Below are 19,067 nucleotides of genomic sequence, written 5' to 3'. Positions count from 1 at the left end.
GGGCAAAAGGATTTTCACATGACCTCAAATTATGATCCCACGAATTATTTTCTAATTATTTAGAGAAACATCTTTACAAATGAACGAAACTGTAGGTAGCCTGATACTATGTTCCTCTTGGTGTAATGCAGTAGAACAGGGGTTGGCAAACTACAGTCTATGCTCCAAATCCAGCCCACTATCTAGTTTTTACATGTTTAAATCATTGGGAAAAAATCAAACTAAAAACATTTCATGATACATGAGAACTATATAAAATTCAAATTTCAATGGCTATAAATATAGTCTCACTGGAATGTCAAACCAGTTGCAGTTGATTCCAACTCATGGGGATCCCATGTGGTCAGAGAACTGTGCTCCACAGGGTTATCGATGGCTGATTTTTTGGAAGTAGATCACCAGGCCTTTCTTCCAAGGTGCTTCTGGGTGGACTCAAACCTCCAACCTTTTGGTTTGCAGCCAAGCATGTTAACAGTTTGCACCACCCATAGAACCCTACTGGAACACAGCTACACTCATTTGCTTACATACTGTCTGTGGCTGTTTTCTTGCCACAACCGTAGAGCAAAGTAGTTGTGACAGAGACTGTATGACCTGCAAAGTCTAAAATACTTAGTATCTGGCCCTTTACAGAAAGTTTCCCCACGTCTACAATAGAAAAAGTACACAATATCTCTTATGAAGTACCATGCCAAAAAAATTTAACTTGAATCTAATTATGAGGAAACATAAGATAAATCCAAGGATGTGAGACATTTCACAAGACAACTGGGCTGGACTCTTAAAAAAATTCAATTAAAAAAACCCAATTAAAAGATACTAGTGAGAGATAACAACCAAATGTAATGCATGAAGTCTCATTAGATCCTGGACCAGGAGAAAAAACAGTTATAAAAGACATTCTGGGGACAACTGGGGAAATTCAAGTATGGACTATAAGTTAGGTGGTATTGTGGAATTATTAATTTTCCAGGGATGATAATGGTATTATGGTAATACATCCTTATTTTTAGGAGACGCATGTTGATATATTCAGGAGATGAAATGCCATGATTTCTGCAACTTTCAGGAAAAAAAAGGGTATGTGGAAAAACGTGTGACAGAGAAAGTGAGATAAGTAAATGTAGCAAAGTGTTAATAATTGGTGAATCTAGGTGAAGCATATACAAGTATTCACTGTGCTTGTATATTAACTTTTCTGTGGTTTAAAATTTCTAAATAAAAAGTTAGGGGGAAAAATAGGTCCTTTATCTGTATACTACTTTTCTTTAAAAGTGTTCAAAATAATTCTGATTTTTATTTAACTACTTCACAAATGTTCAGTGATGAATGACTTAGCTTCACAAAACACCAGGACATACTATTAGAAATAGGCAATATCCCCAATTCATAAATGGGGAAGCAGAGATCAAGGTTCAAGGTCACATAAGATAGTGACAGAGATAAGACTGGATTTTGAGTTTCCTGCTGAACAGGCCCCCTCCTGTCATTAACTGGCATATAAAAGGCTACAGTCCAAACAGTCCCATGTTTCACAAAAAGATGCTGGGTCACCTTAAGAGTTCAGTGCTACCTTTACATGTTTCAGGAGTTCTCTGCCTAGGTCCCGGTCCAATTTGATGGCAAACACGATATGTAGAATAATGGTGCCTTCCACATGACGAAGTTCACCTGATGGTACGGTAACAAGATCCAACAGCCTGAACAATTCAACAGAAAGATACGGGCAATAGTTTGAGCAACAGACAATAGTGAGGGCGCTCAGATGAACAAGTGGCCCAAGTCAAGCTGAACTCACATAATGACTGAAGGCAGGCAGCAAGTAGATATTCTATAGTCATTACTTCCACTTCTTTACCTCATACTCTCTTCCCAGTCCAACCCAATTGGCTCTGTCCCTCCCTAACCCCTATGCCACTAAGGCTGTTCTTGTGAGGGTCACAAATGACCTCTATATTGCCAAAACCAATAATCAAGTCCCATTTTAGTTAACTTCTCAGCAGATTCAAAACCAGTTGACCACCTCTTTCCTGAAATACTTTCTTCTTTTGGCTTCCAGGGGTCTGTCACTGGCCTCTTCTCAATTTTTCTTGAAGGCTTGTCCTCTTCCACTGCTTCACCTTGAAATGGTGGAATGCCTCTGAACCCACTCTTCGGTGCCTTTCTCTTCTCACCACCCTCCTCTCTCTCTCTGGGTGTCCCCATTCAATCAGATGACTTTAAGTCCCTCCCCCTACAACTCCAGACTGCCTGCTCAACACCTCCATATGGGATGTTAATATACATCTCAAACTTAAAGTGGTCAAAACTGAGCTTATTATTTCCCCCCAAAATCTGCTACTCTCTCAGTCTTTCCTACTTTATTATACAGGACCACCTTCTTAATTGCTCAAGCCAAGTAGGCAGGAGCCATTCTAGATTAGAAGCAGTAAGGTGCACCAGAGTTAAAAGCACGGACTCTGCAGTCAAACTGCCTGGATTCAGACTGGCTGTATAATCTTGGGAAATTCTTTAACTCCTCTGTGCATTGGTTTTCTCATCCATACATAAAATAGAGGTAAAATAGGGTTGCTGTGAGGTTTAAAGTGCTTAGAATAGCATCTGGCACAAGTAAACACTCTACAAATGTTTGATTTAAAAAAAAAAAATCCTTGATTCTTCTTTTGCTTTTACTAGCCCACCCCCACCATTTCCACTCTATCAGCAAATCCTGTTGTCTCATCTCCAAAAGATATTCCAAATTTCCCACTTCTCTTCGTCTCCCTACTGCCATCCTAATCTAAGTTAGCATCACCTATTACTTGGATTATTACAATATCCTTGTAACTGGTCTCCCTCTCCTACCCTTGCTTCCCCCTCCTAATCCTTTGGCCATACAACAGGCAAAATAACCTTTAAACACCAATCAGACATCACAAGATTGTTTACAGACTGCCATTAGCTTTCCATCTGACTGACAATAAAGTTCAAACTCTAACCTCATTTATAAAGTCCTAGGTGATCTAGCCCTATGTACCTCTCTGTTTTTGTCTCGGACCACCATACCCTCTCCTACTATACTCCAGCTACAGTCTTCTTTTCTTTCTCAGATATGTCATGCTTGTGTCCTGCCTTTATACTAACTGTTCCCCTAACCTGGAATGACCTCTTATCTATGTATTGTAGCTCTTTCTTATCATCTTGGTCTCAGTTAAAATAGCATCTTCTCAGAGAGGTTTCCCCTGATCACCCAATCTAAAGTAGCTATGCTATCACTATCACATCATCCATTTAAATTATTTGCACAGCACTTTCCACTCTAATACTTTTACTGTTATTTATTGTTCTGTTCTATTCTCACTAAAATTTTAAGCTCTGTGAGAGCAAGGACCTTGTCTGACTGGTTCATCACTGTTTCCCCAAGGCCAAGTAATTCCTGGCACAGAGTTGTTACTGTTAGGTGCTGTCGAGTTGGTTCCGACCCATAGCAACCTCACGTAGAAGAGAATGAAACACTGCCCAGTCCTGCACCATCCTCACAATCGTTGTTATGCTTGAGCCCACTGTTGCAGTCACTGTGTCAATCCATCTCATTGAGGGTCTTGCTCTTTTTCGCTGACCCTCTACTTTACCAAGCATGATGTCCCTCTCCAGCGACTGATCCCTCATGATAACACGTCCCAAGTATGTGAGATAAAGTCTCACCATCCTCACTTCTAACGAGCATTCTGGCTGTGCTTCTTCCAAGACAGATTTGTTCGTTCTTCTGGCAGTCCATGGTATATTCAATATTCTTCACTAACACTATAATTCTGGCACAGAGTAGACACCTAATAAATAGCTTTTAAACTTGCAATTTCCAGAACAGTTATTGCTATACACCTGGAAAGGTGCATATAAAAGAGCTAAAGAGGTTACACTATTAACTTTATACCTGAGTGGTTAGGAAATCATTAGCGAAGCTCTGTGCTGAAGTGAAGATAGGAGGTAAAAAGGGAGATAACGATGAAGTAACTAAAACATACAATGATAAGATGAATTTGTAAAGGTGATCTTTATTTCTACACTATATTACTCACTCATCACCACTCTGTTCTTCATTGTGCTGCTTATCTAGCTCATTGAAGAAGGCCATGATTCCTTCCAAAACCCTCTTTCTGCTTCCCTAAAAGAAATACAAGATTAGGTAAACTCTCCCCAAGAAGAGGAAAATAACCAAATGGAATTTAAAGTACTTTCAGCTTAAAAGATTCTCAAGTACAAATTTAAACAGATAAACAACTATCACCTAGAGTCACACTTAGAATGTATAGAATGCTTTCATGTTGAAACTGGGTTTAAAATATCTTCGTGTCAGACTTCAAGGGGCCTATATTCCACCTTTTCTGAGATCTTTATTCCTTTCACTACCAGAAAATGTGGTAGCACAAGAGAAAATGTTTATTTTCCTTGGCTGAGGAGCATGAGCTTTTTACTAGATCAACTCACCATACATGAAATAAAAGCATCTATACCCTAGTATGTAAACTAAGAGTATGAATAAACTGAATGGCCTTAACTCGTCATTCCAGTACATTTAAAGAGAAACCATTTTTTATTTATACCTTTGAGGAGAGAATCAGAAGCTGGTAGACCAAAGGTGGTATTTCTTGAAGATTCAATTTGGGGAACATCTTCAACACTTTCTCCACCACAAATTCCACCTCTTCTGCGGTCAGAGGGACATCCCTGTGGACCAAAGATTCTAAAGGCTACAGTCAGAGCTTAATTGCCTTGTTCTCAGAAATACGATTTGGGATTCACAATGATTAAAATTTCATTAAAATTTTCTAAAGAAATAAAATTCGGGAGTAAGGAATAAAGGAGATATTAGCATATAAAGCTGTCACTTTTGATTTCTAACAAAGACCTTTAAGGGGACCAATAACCTTACCTCAACAAAGTGATCATGGAAATAAACCATAAAGTTACACTTAAAATAATTAAAGCCAAAAAGTGGGGGGAAACCTATAGCAGAACACAAGGCAGCAATACTCTTACTTATGGAAGAGTGGTGTTGAGCTTGCTATGTTTTAATTCTGAACAGGTAAGTTCACAAAGCAGGATATAAAGAGCAAAGGGAATGACGATGCTTACTTGAACATGGAAGTGAGCTGGATCACATATTGCTGATCCCATCTGGTTAAAGGAAAATGACAAAGAATATGAAAGTTTATTTCATTTCATTTATTTTAAAATAAATTAAATTTTAATAAATTTTAAAATTTATTAAAAAATATGGGCTACTGATTTTGCATCAGTGGGAAACAAAATAAAAGGATTGCCATTTTACCTATCAGACTGGCAAAATAAAAAAGTCTGATGATACCCAATGCTGGTGAGATTGTAGGGAAACAAATGCTCTTCACGTACTACTGTAGGTAGTGTACCCTGATATAACCCTTCTGGAAAGACAAGTTGGCAATATTTATTAACTTCAAAAATGCACATAACTACAGACCCACCTAACTCACTATTAAAAACAGACCCGCTGTACATGTTAGTACAAGGTCATCTAGACATGTAAGGATGCTCACTACAACATTTTTTGTAATAGCAAAAATTGGAAATGACCAAAGAATCTGACAGTTGAAGATTAGCCAAACAACAGACTACTGTAGAAGCATGAAAAAGAATGATGCAGAGTTCTTATACGCTGATACAAACAGATGAAGGAGCCCTGGTGGCGCAGTGGTTAAAGTGCTCGGCTACTAACTGAAAGGTCAGCATTTCAAACCCACCAGCTGCTCTACAGGACAAACATGTGGCAGTCTGCTTCCGTAAAGATTTACAGCCTTGGAAACGCTATGGGCCAGTTCTACTCTTTCCTATAGGGTTGCTATGAGTTGGAATTGACTTGATGGCAATAGGTATGAACAGATGTGTTAAATAAAAAGTGGAAGTATACTGCAATGTGTACTGAATACTCAACCCTTTTGTGTAATTAAAAACAAATAAATGGATAAATATACACATGCTGATACATGCCTAAAATTATTTATGGAAGAAATCTCAAAAACCATAAACAGAGGTAATCTCTGGTTTAGATAATCTTGGGTATTCCTTTCTGGTTCTTTTAATATACCCAAGTGTAACCATTAAAAATGATATGTATAAAGACTTACATGGAAGATGATATAATCTCATTCTTATTATACAGTCAGTGAAATAAGACTAAATTAAAAAATTTTTTTATAATTTAGTATTCTCTTATTTCACTGACTATATAATAAGTAAGTTTCACCTTCCATGTATGTGTTTATACATACCATTTTTAATGGCTGCAAATTTCATGGAGTGGCTCTACATTAACTTACATAGCTTCCAGACTGTAATTTACATGTTTCTATTATCATATGCTTAAGTTTCTTATAAATTTCTGTGTGGAACATGTTCATGTATGAAGTTTTTCTTATATTTTCTTAGGGTAGATTCCCAGGAATACAATTACTGGTTAAAGGATACCAAAAGCCACATGCATATCCACCACCGCCACTCCAGTAGAAAAAATATATCTATATGTATATATATATGTATATGCATATATATAAAAGATGTTGCAGTAGGGTGACTTTCCTGGCCTGAAAAGTTAAGGATTTTGGGACTCCGAATAACGCTTAAAGGACTAAATTGCTTTGTTAAGATGGAGAGAGTCAAATAAACAGAAACTGTATGTCTTAGATCACAGAATAAATCCTCTCTTTCTCAAAAATTCATCACAGATTAAATGGTCTTATAGTGGTACATTACAAACAATAAAACAGACTGAAAATTTCAGAGATATAAATTTCTGAAATAAATGGTAGCTCTATTTTTGGCCACTTTGGTCCTGAGAAAGCTCTACTATACATTAATGAGAAAGACTCACCTGCCAGAACAAAGGGTGTTAATCAACTGCTTCTTATATTCCTCCCCACTCAGTTCACCTAGAAATGCAAAATAAACTGAGAAATAAATTTGATTAAGTGAATAGAGAAAGAACCATGAAAATATAAGAAAATTACCTTTTCCATCAGTCAGATTTTCCTTTTTGGCAGCAAGGGCAGTGAGAATAATGGGTAATAACTCCAAAGATTTTCCATTCACTAGGCTGCCCTCTCTGACAGCATCAATAAATTCATTGGCTAATTCAACCAATAATGGTCCTGGAAAATTGTGAGCCTAGAAGTTCATGGATAAAACGTTAAGCAGAAATCCAGATGTCTGGTATCTCTTCCTAAGAAATAAGCTCTTTTGCTGAATTAACAGAATTAATGTTGAAACCCAGAACTGGTCTTTTAAGGGATTCATGGAATCACTCTGCTGGAACATACTTATCACTGTAAAGGACTTCAGTGGTCATAATCCTCCATTGGTTTCCTAATGTTTTCAAATATGCCAACTTTCCAAAGAGATATATGTCCACGATACCAGAAACCTAATGTAAACATCTAGATGGTTTATGGTTCATCCATTAAGTTTTTGTTTTTAAAGAAGAGCTCTTGCTCATAACAGGAACCATGCTAGGTTTTGCACAGGTTTAAGTTTTCCTTCCCTCAACAAATTATAAACCCCCAAAATCCACTCCCCCCAATTTTCTCTCTTACCTCCAGCATCAGTAATCCTATGATCTCTGATGCTACTTCTTTCTGCAAATCCCCTGATTCCACCAACTGGATACATAATGTGTATACGTTACGTCTCCTAAGGGCTCCAGCTTCCTCAGAGCAGGGGGATCCTTATTGTTTTAAACAGATGGTACGGAAATAAAGAAAAAAAAATAAGTAGTCTTACAAATTTGAAGGGCAATTAGGAAAAACAAACAGGTGTGTAGTTTAATATAGAAACAGAATTATCCAATTACTGATTACTACAGTGTTTATCAAGAAGTCCTCGTGGCACAGTGGTTAAAGTGTTTGGCTGTGAACCGAAAGGTCGGCGGTTCGAACCCACCAGCTGCTCTGCGGGAGAAAGATGTTGCTTCTGTAAAGATTTACAGCCTTGGAGACCCTATGGGGCAGTTCTACTCTGCCCTATAGGATCACTATGAGTCAAAATTGACTCAACGTGGGTTTGGTTTTTTTATAGTGTTTATCACAGCAGTATTTAAGGGCTTTGAAAAAGTGCCTAATTTAGCGAGAGTAAAGGTACTGAAATGTCATCTTTTCTTTTTTCACCTACTTCATTAATTTGTTTTAATAATTACATAGTACAAAAGGAGGAAAAGCCTACTGGCACAAATAGTTAAGTGCCTGGCTGTTAACTGAAAGGTTGGCAGTTCAAACCCATCCAGTGGCTCCACAGGCAAAAGGCCTGGCGATCCATTTCCATAAAGATTACAGCCAAGAAAACCCTATAGGGCAGTTCTACTCTGTCACATGGAGTCGCTATGAGTCAAAATTGACTTGACGGTATAAAAACCACCCAAATTAAATTTCTTTAACATACAGTCACTTCAAAATGTCATCACTGAGTGAGGTCAGCACGAATGGCATAGTAAGGACCTCTGAAAATCCTCTCCTCCATAAAAGTAATGAGAAAAACGGCGAAAATGGTCAAAATCAACTTTTTCATAACTCTGCAAATTAACCAAAGGCTTGTAACAATCCAGGGTGTCTTTTTCAAAAAAGAAATGAACAACAACAACAAATAAAACAAATGAATCTTGGTAAGAACAGTAAGTTTTGTGGGATTTTAACCTGCTCTAGTCCTATCTCTTTCTCTACAGCCCAACAGCAGTCTTGAAAACCAGCAGCCCTAGAATCACAATGAAAATCAGGAGCCTAGCAGCCTCTGGAAGGGACAAAATATAACTGGAGCTCCTCCAAAGTGTAATTCTCAGAAAACTGTCATTATTTGAGCTGCCTGGCTGTTCCCTTGAAAATCTCACTCATGAAGCTTTTTATTTGCTCACTCACGAGGCTTGTTTTTATCTGCCCTAACTCAGAACCTTCCCAATGCTAATATCCTTTTCCCTGCAGGCAGTTGTCTGAAAAATCAGCTGCAACTGATTAATACTGCAGCTGACTGAGGTGGCAATAAACATTCGGGCAAACAACAGTCTGAACCAAAAAACTTGAAAAGAAAAACTGGGGAATATGTGCACAGGGGGCTTTGAAAAGCTCCAACTTATTCCTGGTAACACGCACACTTAGGGCTGTGAGCATGCACAGGGCTGAATGCATGCCCAGGAAAGAACTGAGAAGACTCTATGCTCTCACCTCTGGTTGAATTTGAAACTGTGCACAAGCAGGAAGTGAAGGCTAAGGCAGAGTTGTAAGCTGTCTGCCTGAGCGCTAAAGGTGTGTCCCTGTCGTGGACTGAATTTTGTCCCCCCAAATATGTGTCAGCTTGGCTAGGCCATGATTCTCACTGGTTTGCCAGTTATGTAATGATGCAAGTTGGTGGTTATGTAATGATATAGTCATCCTCCATTTTGTGATCTGATGTAATTATGTGTTATAAATACCAAAACCTCTATGAGGCAGGATTAGGGTGAGGTATATCTTAAGTCACTACCCTTACCCAAGTCACACCCTTGCTTGAGTCACACCTTTTATCTTGCAAGAGACAAAAGGAAAGAGGAGAGCAGAGAGGAGTTGGACCTAGTACCACCAAGAAAGAACAGCCACGAGTGAAGCATGTTCTTTGGACCTGGGGTCCCTACCCTGAGAACCTCCTAGACCCAGGGGAAAGCTGATACCAAGACTTATGGAGATCTCCAAGGAACAATGGGCCCACAGATGTTGAAAGGAGACAAGGACCTTCTTCCAGAGCCAACAGAGAAAGAAAGCCTTTCCCTAAAGCCAGTGCCCTGAATTTAGACATCTAGCCTTCTAAACTATGACAGAATATATTTGTTTGTTAAAGCCATCCACTTGTGGTATTGCTGTTACAGCAGCACTAGATAACTAAGACAGTCCCCAACACACAAGAACACCTTAGCAAATGCTGGGAAGCTTATTGGTTCCAGGTATTTAAGGAAATCTCTGTCCAGTCATTAGCTGACCACTAAGCTGAGTAGAGACTTCAGCGGTCACACACAACAAACAATAGATTTTACAAAATTAGTTTAGGACAATCACTAGAAAAATAAACAGCAACAGCAACAGAACAATAACAAAAAACCCTGAGGGAGATCTGATTTTCAGAGTTGCCACATAATATCACTTAAAATGTCCAATATTTTAAAAAAATTACAAGACATGCAGAGAAACAAGACTATGGCCCATACACAGGGTGAAAAAAAAAGCAGTCAATAGAAACTGTTTCTGAGGAAACCCAGACACTGGATACACTAAACAAAGTCATTAAATCAACTATTTTAAATGCGTTCAAAGAACCAAAGAGCACCATGTCTGAAGAACTAAAAGAAAAGTATGAGACTGATGTCTCACCAAATAGAAATTACTAAAAATATCCAAACAGAACAGTCTGTTCCTTAAATGGCACTGGGACAATTGAATCTCCACATGCAAAAGAATGAATTTGGACCAATATCTCACACCATGTATGAAAATTAACTCAAAATGGATCAATGACCTAAATACAAGAACTAAAACCACAAAACTCTCAGAAAAAAACATAGGGGTAAATTTTGGCACCTAATTTTTCGCAATGGGTTCTTAGATAGGACACCAAAAACATGAGAAACAAAATTAAAAATAGATAAACTGAATTTCATCAAAATTAAGAACCTCTATGCATCAAAGGACTTTACCAAGAAAGAGGCAACCCACAGAATGGGAAAAAATATTTGGAAAGCGTATACTGGATATGGGTCTAATATCCAGAATATATAAAGAACTTTTACAAATCAACAGCAAGACAGAAAACCCAGTTAAAAAATGGACAAAAGACTTGGATAGCCCTTTCTCCAAAGACACACAAATGGATAATAAACACATGAAAGATAGTCAATGTCATTACAAAAATGCAAACAAAAATCACAATGAGATACCACTTAACACCTATTGGGATGGCTATTAGCAAAGAAACAGAAAATAACAAGTGTTGATGAGGACATGGGAAAATGAGAACACTCATCTATTGCTGGTAGGAAAGTACAATGGTGCAGCTGCTGTGGAAAACATTTGATGGTTCCTCAAAAAGTGACACACAGAACTTACAAACCAAAACAAAAAAACCTGTTGCTATCAAGTCTATTCTGACTCATAGCAACCCTATAAGACAGAGCAGAACTGCCCTATAGGGTTTCCAAGGAGTGGCTGGTGGACTCAAACTGCCGACTTTTTGGTTAGCAGCTGTAGCTCTTAACCTCTGAGCCACTAGGGCTCCTAGAACTAACATATGACCCAGCAATTCCACTCCTATGTATATGCCCAAAAGACTTGAAAGCAGGGACTCAGATAGATAACCTGTACACCAACGTTCACTGCAACAATATTCACAATACCCAAAAGGTGGAAACAACCCAAGTGTTCATCAACAACTGAATGAATAAAAAAAATCTGATATATCAATACAATGGAATATTATTCTGCTGTTAAGAAAAATGAAGTTATAATACAGCTACAACATGGATGAATCTTAAAAACATGCTAAGTGAAATTGGTCAGACACAAAAAGACAAACATAGTATGATTCCACTTATATAAAATATCTAGAACAGGCAAATACATAGAGAGAAAAGTCTATTTGTGATTACTAGGAGCTGGAGAGAAAGAGAAATGGGGAGTTACTGCGTAAAGGGTACTGAGTTTCCATTTATGGTGAGGAAAAAAGTTTGAAAATGGATAATGGTGAAGGCGGCACAACATGGAGAATGTAATTAATGTCATTAAATTGTACACTTAAAAATGGTTAAGATGGCAACTTTTTTATTACATATATTTTACCATAATTAAAAAGAAACAAATTCTGGAGTTGAAAAGTACAATAACTCAACTGAAAAACTCACAAGAATGACTCAACAGCAGATTTGGCCTGGAAGAAGAAAGAATGAGCGAATGTGATGATAGGTCAATTGAGATTATCTACTGGGAGGGACAAAAAGAAAAAGTGAAGAAAAATGAACAGAGCCTCAAGAGACGTGGGACACCATCAAGCATACCAACATACACATTAGGGGAGTCCTAGAAGGAGAGGAAAGAGAAAGGCGGCAGAAAAAATATCTGAAGAAATAATGGCCTAAAATCTCCCATATTTCATGAAAAACATGAATCTACACATCCAAGAAGCTCGATGAACTCCAAGTAGGATAAACTCAAAGAAATACTACACCGAGACACACCATAATCAAACTGCCAAAAGACAAAGACAGAGAGACTCTTGAAAGTAGCGAGCGATAAGCAAGCTGTCACATACAAGGGATCCTCAAAGAGATTAACGGTTTATTTCTCATCAAAAACCACTGAGGCCAGAAGGAAGTGGGATGACATATTCAAAGAATTCCAGCAAAACTATCCTTCAAAAACGAAGGAGAAATTAAGACATTCCTAGACAAAAACTGAAAGAGCGCATCCCTAATACTAAAGGGAGTCCTTCAAACTGAAATGAAAAGACACTATACAATAACTTGAAGTCACATAAGAAATAGAGTGCCAGTAAAGATAACTACATACGAAAATATAAAAGACAGTACATATACTGGTTTATTATTCTTTTTTCTCATATCTGAAGTACAAGACTTAAGTTACTAAAAACAGAAATAAAACAAAGACCTAACCATCAACCTTAGATAAATAAAAAGGATTATAAGAGAATACTATGAACAACTGTATGCCAATAAATTAGATAACCTAGATAAAATGAACAAGTTTCTAGAAAGACACAAACTATAAAAATTGACTCAGGAAGAACTGTCTGAATAAGCCTGTAAGAAGTAAAGAGACTGATTAGTAATTTACACTTCCCATAAAGAAAAGTCCAGGACCTGATCTCTTCACTGGTGAAGTCACCAAACATTTAAAGAAAGAATGCCAATGTTTCACAAACTCTTCCAAAATATAGAAGAGGAAGCAATACTTCCTAACTCATTCTGTGAGACCAGTATTACCCTCATACCAAAACTAGATAAAGATATCATAAGAAAACTACAAACCAATATCCCTTGTGAATATAAATGCAAAAATCCTCAACAAAATGTTAGCAAACCGAATCCCCAAAACCAAAACTCACTGCTGTCCAGTTAATTCCGACTCACAGCAACCCTACAGGATAGATGAGAACTGCCCCATAGGGATTCCAAGGCTGTAAATCTTTATGGAATCAGACTGTCACATTTTTCTCCCGTGGAGCAACTGGTGGGTTTGAACTGTCAACCTTTTGGTTAGCAGTTGAGAGCTTTGACCACTGCACCAGCAAGGCTCCTTAAACCAAATCTAGCAACATACAAAAATGATTATACACCATGAACAAGTGGGATTTACTCCAGGGATACAAGGTTGGTTCGATGTATGAAATCCATCAAGGTAATATATAAATAGAAAAAAGCAAAACAACCGATGTGATCATCTCAGTAGATACAGAAAAAGCATTTTACAAAATTCAACATTCTTTCATGATAAAAACACTCAACAAACTATGAATAGAAGGTAAAAAAAACACACAGTTAACATCATATTTAACTCTTCCCTGTAAAATCAGGAACAAGACAAGGATGTCTGCTCTAGTCACTTCTATTCAACATTGTACTAGAGGTTCTAGCCAGAGGAATTAGGCAATCAATAAATAAAAGCCATGGAGATTGAAAAAGAAGTAAAACTAGGATTCTGGGAAAATGGCATTATGAGCAGGTCTAAGATCCCGATCCTCCCACATGAGCATCACGAAAAGCAACTAGAAACCTGTCATCTCAACTCTGTAAGAACTCTGAAAAGTAGGTGGAGGATTACAGAAGTTAACTGCGCTCTGAAACAAGAAAAAGACAACTTGTAAATGACAGAAAAACTTATTTTCCTACTGTTCCCACCCTGCCTCCTCCTGACATGGCAGCCAGGTGGCTGCAGCAGAAGTGAACTACAGCACACATACTTACAAAGAAGGGGCCCCGATTTCTAGCTCAGAGTGAATAGGGCAGATTTTGCTGGCAGACTGTTCAGTGTGTCTGTTCTGATCTGTCTGGGGACTGCCTGAAGACCTAAACCCTCTCCCTGGCCTGAATCAGAGTTCTCACAGGGCAGAGGAGGGAACAGTGAGCAAAGACTAAAGGCTGTGCTGTGCCTGTTTGAGATTTTTTTGCAGGAATCAGTGCTTTCTAAAATAAAAATATATATGAGGCAATTAAGAAAGCTAACACATTGTAATATTCTAATATCCCAGCTTCAAGGAAAAAAAATCACAGGGCATACAAAGAAATCGGAAACGATGGCCCATTCAAAAGAACAAGACAAGCGAAGAGAAATCATCTCTACAGAAGTCTGGATAATGGAAAGATTAAAAATCATTGCTGTCCAGTTGATTCTGACTCATAGAGACCCTACAGGAGAGAGCAGCACTGCCCCATAGGGTTTCCATGGCTGTAATCTTTACGAAAGCAGACTGCCACATCTTTCTCTGGTGGAGCGCCTGGTGAGTTCAAACCGCTGACCTTTCAGTTAACAGCCAAGTGCTTAACCACTGAGCCACCAGGGCTCCTAACAGATAAGAAGACTTTAAAACAATTGTATTAAATATGCTCAAAGAACTAAAGGAAAATACAAAGAATAACTAAAGGAAATCAGGAAAACAACACAAGCAAAATGAGAATATAAATAAAGAGACAGACACTATAAAAATGAACCAAACAGAAATACTGGAGATGAAAAATAAAATAATTTAAATATACAATTTTCTGGAGGTGCTCAATAGCACAGTTGAGCTGGCAGAAGGAAGAATTAGCAAATTAGAAGATAAGGCAATCGAACTGTAGAATAATAAATTTGTGTTGTTTTAAGCCATTAAAAAAACAAGATAAGGCAACTAAAATTATTGAGTCTGAAGAACAAAAAGAGAAAAGGATCAAGAAACCTGAGCAAAGCCTAATGGAATTTGGTATACCACCAAGCAAACTAACATGCGCATCATGCGACTCCAAGGATAGGAGAAATAGAGAGGGAGGGAAAGAATATTTGAAGAAATAATGGCAGAAAACTCTCAAAATTTGATGAAGGGCATGAATCTACACATACGAGAAGCTCAAAGAACGCAGAGTAGAAGAAACTCAAAAGATAATGAGAGAATCCTGAAACAGCACGACAGAAGGGAAATGTCACGTACAAAGGATAACTGACCAAACATATAGAAAGAAGATCAAAAAAGAAATAGAGGATTTGAACACTACAAACCAACTAGACCCAACAGACATATTTAGACTACTCCACCCAACAACAACAAATATACATTCTTCTCTGGTGTATATGAATCACTCCAAGACAGACCATATGCTAGGTCACAAAACAAGTCTTAATAAGTTTTAAAACACTGGAAATTTTAAAATGGAAAATTTTAAAAGATAAGAAAATACAAGGTATCTTCTCTGACCACAATGGAATGAAACTAGAAATTAACAAAAGGAAAACTGGAAAATAAACAAATATGTGGAAATTAAATAACACACTATTAAATAACCAGTGTGTCAAAGAAGAAATCAGAAAGCAGAGTCAAATGAAAATGAAAGCACAACATATCAAAACTTACAGGATGTGGCAAAGGCAGTGCTCAGAAATTTACAGCAGTAAACACCTACATTAAAAAGAAAGATCTCAAATCAATAAAATTTGAAGAACTAGAAAAGAAAGAGCAAACTAAGTCCAAAGCCATCAGAAGGAAGGAAATAATAAAGATTAGAGTGGAAATAAATAAAACAAAGAATAAAATAAACAATAGAAAGAATCGATAAAACCAGAAGTTGTTTTTTTGCAAAGATAAATAAAACTGATAAACCTTTAACTAAACTGACAAAGAAAAAGAGAGAAGACGTAAATATCTAAAATCAGAAACGGAAGTGGGAATATTACAACCGACCCTACAGAAATAAAAAAGGATTAAAAGAGAATACCATGAACAACTGTATGCCAACATATCAGATAACTTTGATGAAACGGAAATTCCTCAAAACATATAAACTATCTACACTGACTCAAGAAGAAATAGAAAATCTCAACAGACACATAACAAGTGAAGAGATTGAATCTGTAATCAAAAACCTCCTAACAAAAAAGTCCTGGACCAGATGGATTCGTGAGAATTCTATCAAACATTTACAAAAGTGATACCAATACTTCTTAAACTCTTCGAAAAAACAGAGGTAGACGGGATACTTCCTATTCATGCTATGAGGCTAGCATTACCCTGGTACCAAAGCCAGACAAAGACATCACAAGAAAAGAAAACTACAGGCCAATATCCTTTATGAATATAGATGGAAAAATCCTCAACAAAATACTAGCAAACCAAATCCAACAGCATATTAAAATGATTATATATTATGATCAAGTGGGATTTATTCCAGGAATGCAAAGGTGGTCCAACATTAAAATATCAATCAATGTAATACACCACATTAATGGAATAAAGGAAAAGAACACATGTTCATCTCAATCGATGCAAAAAAAAGGCATCTGACAAAATCCAACACCTTTCATGATGAAAAACACTCAACAAACTAGGACTAGAAAAGAAATTCCTCAATATAATACAACGCATTTATGAAACACCCACAACTACCATCATACTCAATGAAGAAAGACTGAAAGCTTTCCTTTTAAGATCAGAATCACGACAAAGATGCCCACACACACCACTGCTTTTCAATTTTGTACTGGAAGTCCTAGCCAGAAAAATTGGGCTAGAAAACAATATCTATGTGCAGATGGTATTATGGACTGAATTGTGTCCTCCAAATATGTGTGCCAACTTGGCTAGGCCATGATTCCCAGTATTGTGTAGTTGTCCTCCATTTTGCAATCTGATGTGATTATCCTATGTATTGTAAATCCTAACCAATATGATGTTAAAGAGGCAGGATTAGAGGCAGTTACATTAATGAGGCAGGACTCAATCTACAGGATTAGGTTGTATCTTGAGTCACTCTCTTTCGAGATACAGCAGAGAGAAACGAGCAGAGAGGAGAGGGACCTCATACAACGAAGAAAGACGTACCAAGAGCAGAGTGTGTCCTATGGACCTGTGGTCCCTGCGATGAGAAACTCCTAGACCAGGGGAAGACTGATGACAAGGACCTTGACAAGGACCTTCCTCCAGAGCTGACAGATGGGGAAAGCCCTCCCCTGGAGCTGGCGCCCTGCATTCAGACATCTAGTCTCCTAGACTGTAAGTGAATAAATTTCTGTTTGTTAAAGCCATCCACTTGTGGTATTTCTGTTATAGCAGCACTAGATAACTAAGACAGATGGCATAATCTTGTATACAGAAAATCCAAAGAAATCCACATACACACATACACAAACTAGTAGAACTAAAGTCAAGTACAGCAAGATTGCAGGATACAAAAGCAATATACAAAAATCTATTGTATTTCTATATACTAGCAGTGAACAATTTGGGGAAGAAACAATTAAGAAAACAATTCCATTTACAATAGCATAAAAAAGAATAAAATATTTAGGAATAAATTTAACAAAAGAAGTGTAAAATTTATATACAAAAAATATCACACACTGTTGAAATTAAAGATACCTGAATAAACAGAAAGACATCCCATGTTCAGGGACTGGGCAACTCACATTAAGATAGCAATACTTCTCAAATTGATATACAAATTCAGTGCGATCCTTATCAAAATCCCAGCTGCCTTCTTTGCAGAAATTGATGAGCCGATCTTAAAATTCATGTGGAAACACCAAAAAAAAAAACTTGTGGCCGCTGAGTCGATTTTGACTCATAGCGAAACACCAGGGACCCAGAACATCCAAAACAATCTTAAAAAAAAAGTTGGAGGACTCACACTTCCTGGTTTCAAAACTTACTACAAAGCTACAGTAATTAAGACTGCTTGGTACTAGCCTAAGGATAGATATATAGATTAAGGATATGGAACCGAGAGTCCAAAATAAACCCATACATCTACGGTCAACTGATTTCAACAAGGGTGCCAAGACAATTCAATGCGGAAAGAACAAAGCTGGACCTTCACCTCACATTATATACAAAAATTAACTGAAACACGGATCAAAGACCTAAATGTAAGAACTAAAGCTACAAAACTCTTAGAGGAAAATATAACTAAATCTTCATGACCTTTGATTAGGCAAAGTTTCTTAGATATGACACCAAAAGCATAAGCAACAAAAGAAAAAAACAGATAAACTGGACATCATAAAATTAAAAAGTTTTGTGCTTCAAAGGATACCATTAAAAAAAGTGAAAAGTCAACCCACAGAATGGAAGAAAATATTTACAAATCATATCTCTAATAAGTAGTTTGTATCTAGAATATATAAAGAACTATTACAACTCAATAGTAAAAAGATAACAATTTTTAAAAGGGCAAAGGATCTGAATAGATATTTATCTGACGAAGCTACAGAAATAGCTAGTAAGCACATAAAAAGATGCTCAACATCATTAGCCATCAGGGAAATGTAAATCAAAATTGCAACGAGATACCACTTCACATCTACTAAAATGGCTAGAATCAGAAAGACAGTAACAAGTGTAAGTGAATGTGCTGAGAAACTGGAATCCTCATACAGTGTTGATGGGAATGTAAAATGGTGCAGTGGCTTTGAAAAACAGTCTAGCAGTTCCTCAGCAATTAAACAAAGTCACCATACCATTGATTTAGCAATTCTACTACTAGGTTGGTATATACCCAAGAGAAATGAAAACATATGTCTACATAAAAATTTATACATGAAAAAAAAAAATGATGTTCCTAGAAGCATTATTCATAATAGTCAAAAAGTAAAAAAAAAACTAAATGTCCATAAACTCATGAATGGATAAATAAAATGTGGTATATTCATAAACTGAACACTAATGACTGAAGACCAGAGGAGTTGTGGGATGACATCAATGACATCATAGATGAAGAAAGCAAAAGGTCATCACAAGGATAGGAGAGAAAGAAAAAACCAAAATGGATGTCAGAAGAGACTCTGACACTC

At 37.1% G+C, this 19,067-nt stretch overlaps 1 protein-coding gene across 1 annotated transcript in view; it reads right to left on the bottom strand.

Annotated features, from left to right (window-relative positions):
* The window catches only part of FANCI (FA complementation group I), an 80,223-nt gene that overhangs the window by 46,073 nt on the left and 15,083 nt on the right, over nucleotides 1-19,067 (bottom strand). Inside the window, 7 exon segments of the mRNA XM_004370622.2 lie at nucleotides 1,574-1,700; nucleotides 4,059-4,144; nucleotides 4,584-4,707; nucleotides 5,116-5,157; nucleotides 6,887-6,944; nucleotides 7,023-7,179; nucleotides 7,605-7,735. Of these exon segments, the coding sequence (XP_004370679.1) occupies nucleotides 1,574-1,700; nucleotides 4,059-4,144; nucleotides 4,584-4,707; nucleotides 5,116-5,157; nucleotides 6,887-6,944; nucleotides 7,023-7,179; nucleotides 7,605-7,735 (725 nt within the window).

The sequence above is a fragment of the Trichechus manatus genome, unplaced genomic scaffold (genome assembly GCF_000243295.1).
Source record: "Trichechus manatus latirostris isolate Lorelei unplaced genomic scaffold, TriManLat1.0 scaffold00009, whole genome shotgun sequence".
In the NCBI taxonomy this organism is placed as follows: domain Eukaryota; kingdom Metazoa; phylum Chordata; class Mammalia; order Sirenia; family Trichechidae; genus Trichechus; species Trichechus manatus.
The sequence above is the reverse complement of the archived record's forward strand: the minus strand, read 5'-3'. Positions and strand labels throughout refer to the sequence as shown.